This window comes from Bos javanicus, chromosome 7, assembly GCF_032452875.1.
Source record: "Bos javanicus breed banteng chromosome 7, ARS-OSU_banteng_1.0, whole genome shotgun sequence".
In the NCBI taxonomy this organism is placed as follows: domain Eukaryota; kingdom Metazoa; phylum Chordata; class Mammalia; order Artiodactyla; family Bovidae; genus Bos; species Bos javanicus.
The window spans coordinates 101,601,172-101,607,171 of NC_083874.1; the positions used below are offsets into that span (position 1 = coordinate 101,601,172).

A 6,000-nucleotide genomic window follows, 5' to 3' on the forward strand; every position below is an offset into this window, starting at 1 on the left:
GAGCTGAAATAATCCTGCAGAAATACACAATCCTGGGGAGCTTTGGGTTTTTTTGTTTGTTTGTTTTTTCCTAATTTATGTTAATGAACCTGTGGAGTCGTATCTTTCTGACTCTGTCAGATCAGTGTCTCTGTCATTTTTTCCCCTGTCTCTAATACCTGCCCTTTCCCATCCCCAGAATAATTTACAAGGAAACTGAAAATCATTTGTGCAGACCTTACCTCAATCCTCTGTCCCTGTTTGCTTTCTCCAGGAAAGGGAGGCGGAGGCCTAAACCTGGGCAACTTCTTCGCCAGCCGGAAGGGCTACAGCCGGAAGGGGTTCGACCGCCTCAGCACGGAAGGAAGCGACCAGGAGAAAGATGAGGACGCAAGCGAGTCCGAAGAAGAGTACTCGGCCCCGCCGCCCGCCCCTGCCCCCTCCTCCTGAGAAACTGGGTTTTCTTTTAGGCTGATGAGACTTACCAAGGATGCCAGCTTCCTTTCCCCTTGAGCACGTTGAGCGTTTTGCGTATTTAACTGTAAACTGTACCATCTGTGTGGGACCGTACACCTTTTATTTACTTCCTTTGGGATTAGTTGGCTTCTGTTCCTAGTTGAGGAGTTTCCTGAAAGTTCATTCATCGTGCCATTGTCTTTATATGAACATAGGCTAGAGAAGCGATCCTCTTCTTCCGTCACACTAGTCGCTTAGGGATGGAAGGTTTGCTCATCTGCATTTCTGAGACTTTTCTGTAGTTTGTAAATAACTCCATTCTCTGCTTGAACACAGTATTCTCCCAGTAGCACTTCCATTGCCAGTGTCTTTCTTTGGTGCCTTTCCTGTTCAGCATTCTCAGCCTGTGGCAGTGAAGAGAAACTTTGTGCTACATGACAACAAAGCTGCTAAATCTCCTATTTTTTTAAAATCACTAACATTATATTGCAACAAGGGAAAGAAAAAAGTCTCTATTTAAATTGTTTTTTGTTTAATTTCCTTCCTCAGTTGGTGTGTTTTGGGGATGTCTTATTTTTAGATGGTTACACTGTTAGATCACTATTTTCAGAATCTGAATGTAATTTGTGTAATAAAGTGTTTTCAGAGCATTAGCTGTCAGAGTGTATTTTGCAGTTTTTGCATATTTGCCGGGCTTGTATACAAGTTTTGTAATAATTACACAAACCTAAGCTATAGTGAAACCTATGAAACCTATTCAATGTTTCAAAAGAAGTGCATTGTATTAAAATTAAGAAGTCATTTTATTATGTAGCACATATAAGTTAAAAACCAGCCCAAGAGTTTACATATATGTGAAAACCAGGCTTTCTTTAAAAATTCAAAGAGGATTTTTGCTTGTATAACAATCAGAAGGTAAATAATAAAAGGTGATTGTAGCTAAGAGGAAACCTGTGTCTCAAATTACATATACAAATTAATCCATCAGTGTAGGTTACTACTAATGGTTTTCTTTTTAAAGAATAATTTTACTCCAAATATCCATGTATTTTGTAGGAATACTCCATCTTACACTGACTACAAATTACTTTTAAACCATATTTTTCATAATCTGTCAGTGCAGTTTAGTAAGAACCTGATAGCGTTTCTTTTTATAATAATCAGACTCTAGAACCCTTTCTTCAGAATGCCTACTTGCAATTCAAGCGTCTCAGTAGTGGCATATTAGAGATTAAAACAATCTAACTTGCAAAAAAAAAAAAAAATGGAATTGTCTTCTAGCTAAGTTATTTAAAATATCTAACAACCTAGATTCTTTTCCCTCATAACTGACACCCAGTTGATCTAACTGAAAGATTTCTTTCCTTGTCGAGTGAAAACACTTGCTCCCTCTGACCACTCGTTTATGCCCCTTTCACCACATTAGTAAATGTAGACTCACAACAGCACTATCCTGACATATTGGGTAGCCAAGATGTTCCTAACGTTTTTTCCATAAGCTCTTATTGATAGACCCAGCAAACCTATTGGCCAATCCAGTTTGGGTGCCTGTTCTCTATATCTTACATATTTGTATTTCAACATCAGTGTTAGTACAGTGCCCAAGACACGTAAGTTGACTTTGATGCTGTTCAAGTTTTCTTACATTGAGGAAATTAGTTGACTTGCACTAAAGCCATCTTTTCTGGCACACTATTTGATCATCAGCTGTGTTAACTACATATCTTTTAATGTTATGTATGTCCAGTTTTGTTCCTGAACGGCTTTACAGTGGCTCATGGATGGGGAAAAAAAAAAAAATAGATCAAAATGATAAGTTATAAGAAAGCGAGAAAGAAAAAAGGGAAAAAAAATGAAAATGGAAAAATTTATACAAGAATAATTCTTATTATAGTTGTTCATTAGAACAATTTGGCTCTAAACTTTCTAGCAGCTCATTAAAACTGGATTAGTTACATGATTCATGAGCCAATTAAACTTTTAGAGTTGCTAATAATAAGATCAGAAAAATTTGTTCCCAAGTAGCTTCTGAAAGATAGCACCTTGTTGGGTAATTAACGTCTTCAACAATATCCAAAGAGTAGACAAAAACAGTTTTCAGGTCTCTTACGTGCTGGTGCATGCTAAGTCTCTTCAGCATGTCTCACTCTTTGCGACCCTATGGACTGTGGCCCGCCAGGCTCCTCTGTCCGTGGGATTCTCCAGGCAAGAATACTGCAGTGGGTTGCCATGCCTTCCTCCAAGGGATCTTCCCAACCCAGGGATCGAACACACGTCTCTGTCTCCTGCATTGGTAGGCAAGGTCTTTGCCACTAGCACCACTTGGGAAGCCCGAAATGAAAGTGGTGCTGAACTGAGAGTCTTGCTTCTGGTAGAAAAACCTAGGGATATCTTACAATCCTGTGCTGCATAGGGGACCGTGAGCAGCCCAGCTGAGTGTATAGTCAGGACAGTCAAGATGGCCGTCCCCTCGCTCTCTGTGCGTCACCAGCTCGAGCACCTCACGGACCCCCTGACACCCTTGCCCCAGGCCCAGCTAATGCTTGTTGTAATCAAAGAGGCCGTGTGGGCGTGCCCCTCTGCTGGTTTCCCTGGTAACTGACGTTATTCCCTGCTATAATTGGCAACCGCCCAGTTGCACCCAGAGTGAAGCCTGGCCGGCCGCCATGTTTCGTCTGACGTTTGCTGAGGTGTCGCTCCAGAACCTTCCTTGCTTCAGACATGTAAGCTCCCTTGTCCATTAAACCAGCAGTCCCCAACATTTTTGGCACCAGGGACCAGTTTCGTGGAAGACAGTTTTTCCACAGACTCGGGGAGAGGTGGGACGGTGGTTTCGGTTTCAACCGCTGGTCATGTCCTGCCATTTGGCCGGGTTCCTCACAGGCCACTGACCGATACCCGTCCTTGGCCCGTGGTTGGGGGACCCCTGTATTGAGCCATTGACATGTGCCTGGGGCCTTACATATGTCCCTTATTATAGCACATGGCATTATATGCCGAATATAAGCAAACAGCCTTATAAAAAGGAAAACTGAGAAAAGAGAAAGCCTGCATGCCCATCCTGTCCTGGAACACCACACCTATTCTACCAACCTGGCTTAATTAGAGGGCAGACTAGAAATGAATGAACTCTGCTGACTTCAGGCACTCTCCACTGACTTTTGTCCTGAGCTGAACTTCAGTTATTTAGTTAGAGATTGCACTATCTGGGAAGTGCCTACAGGAAGTGATTCCTTCACAGTAGAATCACTGGCGAATTTAAGAAAAAATTGAACGCTACCTCCAGAGATTCAGATTTGATTGGCTTACTATAGTATGTTGCTATGGGTCATATTTTTTAATTTCTCCAGGTAATTCTAATGTGCAGCCAGAATTGAAAAGCACTGTCTTTAAGAATGACTGTTTTATCGATACTTTGCCAGTTGCTTTAAGTGGATAGCTATATTTTCATATAAATTATAGTTTGCAGATGTTTGGCAAAAGAAGATGTGGTCTGAGGTGTTTTGATATGACCATTAGTACTAAGATCTGAATGCCTCGATTTTTAAATGTTTTAAATTGGATAACTAGAATAGGCATGATGACTTATTAATAAGGCCAAGGGAAGCAACTAGGCTTGATCGTTTTTCTTTACAATAAATTATCCAGAGAATATTATTTGGGGGAGCTAAAAGAATAACTTTGTCATTCATTGAGTTGGCCCTGAATGATCATATGCATAAAATCTTTCATTCTAAGCTTTCTTCTTAGTTTATTAAATCAGCATATTCTTTTTCAAAGTTCTCATGCATCTTTAAAGTCTCACTCAGATGTTACATAAATAGTTCAGTAGCTGAAGGACAAAAGAAGCCACAGGCTTGGTGTTTGAACTTATTCCCCAGACTGTCACCTACCTAGTAGCTCCAAGTTGATTTAAGTCAAATTTGATGTAGCCTACATAGAGTACTTCTCAGACATCAGTGAATCTGAGAACCAGGTACTTATTTTAAGAGGACTGACTGCTGGTCCCATTCCCAGACTTTCTGATTCACTCTATTAGGTGCAGCCTAGACAGCTGCATTTTTAAAAAGCACTCCTGGTGATTTGGATCCAGGTGTTCCATGGACTATCTCCAAGAAATACAGCCCTCCAGAGAGTAGCTGAGCTGTAAAACAAAGTATTAGGTACACAAAACCATTTTCTCAAATAATGTGGTCTCTGTAGAATGATGGTTAGGCCCAGAAGTCATCCACCCCAGTCCCTCAAACCTAGACCGCAGAAAGCTCAGTTGCAAATTATCTTCAGGGCCAGAACTTATCTACCAGAAGCTTCTTTCTGTCATTCCCTAACACTGATTATCCCAGCATGGGCAATAACTCAGATGTACAGAAAGGCTTCTAGGGGCCTTCTTAGAACCTTATTTAAAACAACATGAAGTCTTCAGCAGGTTGCTCTGCTAGACTTTGTGTATTTGGTTGTGTGTGGGTTTTTTGTTTTTTGTTTGCAGCAGTGAGGAACGTGGGGACAGGTGCAATCACATTTAAAGGAGGCAAGAATCAACCAAACCCATTTGGTGTGTTTTTTAACATCATAATTTAATTAAGGGAGCATATTCATTGTAGAGAATATATTGATGATGGTAAATACGATTCCTCAGTACAGCCTTAAAGTGGTTGAAACACCAAAGCACAAAGGTGTCAATTATATATCCAAACTACAGGTACAAAACAAGTGCGTGTACTTTCCGTGCTCCGAAACTGAGCACACGCTGTACTGTCACAGGGAAGGGGTTTAGCAGTGAAGACCTGGCAAAGAAGTTGTACGGTTTGGTATACCAAAGTTAACACATGAAACAGGAGTTTATCAAAACAAGTTTGACAATAGCAAAGAGGACCCTTTTCATTTCTGAGCAAAAATGCATTTCATTATTCAATATGCTGCTGCTGCTGCTGCCAAGTCGCTTCAGTTGTGTCCGACTCTGTGCGACCCCATAGACGGCGCCCACCAGGCTCCCCCGACCCTGGGATTCTCCAGGCAAGAACACTGGAGTGGGTTGCCATTTCCTTCTCCAATGCATGAAAGTGAAAAGTGAAAGTGAAGTCGCTCAGTCAGGTCTGACTCTTAACGACCCCATGGACTGCAGCCCACCAGGCTCCTCCATCCATGGGATTTTCCAAGCAAGAGTACTGGAGTGGGGTCCCATTGCTTTCTCCCCATTATTCAATATATACTCTATTAAATGAAAACACCAATCACTTGAGAATTCTCCACTCATCGATATTTCCTCTATTATACTGCAACCTTCTCCATATCTTTTGAAAAAAAAATATTGTGTGGGAACTGTGGGATAAGCATGTGTGTGGATGGAACGGCACAATCGCACTGGTTCTCACAACTCACTTCCAGATAAGGAGAACGTGATATTCATTAGCATGGCCCAGTCTTAGCCAATATGCAGTTTGGAAAGACACAAATTAAGATCAGAAAGATCTGCAATTCCAGATTCTAGAATTGATGATTTTTTTTATGCCATTGTATTAATCAGACTTCTTTTCTTTGATCATTTTTTTGGAGTATAGCTCATCC

The 6,000-nt window shown here is 41.1% G+C and overlaps 1 protein-coding gene across 12 annotated transcripts in view; it reads left to right on the forward strand.

Annotated features, from left to right (window-relative positions):
* The window catches only part of PAM (peptidylglycine alpha-amidating monooxygenase), a 325,194-nt gene extending 324,106 nt beyond the window's left edge, over window positions 1–1,088 (forward strand). For all 12 annotated transcript variants that reach the window (XM_061424504.1, XM_061424505.1, XM_061424506.1 and 9 more), the window contains one exon: window positions 254–1,088. In XM_061424504.1, the coding sequence (XP_061280488.1) occupies window positions 254–429 (176 nt within the window). In that variant the 3' untranslated portion in view covers window positions 430–1,088. The remainder of the gene's footprint in view (window positions 1–253) is intronic.
* Window positions 1,089–6,000: the final 4,912 nt, after the last annotated feature.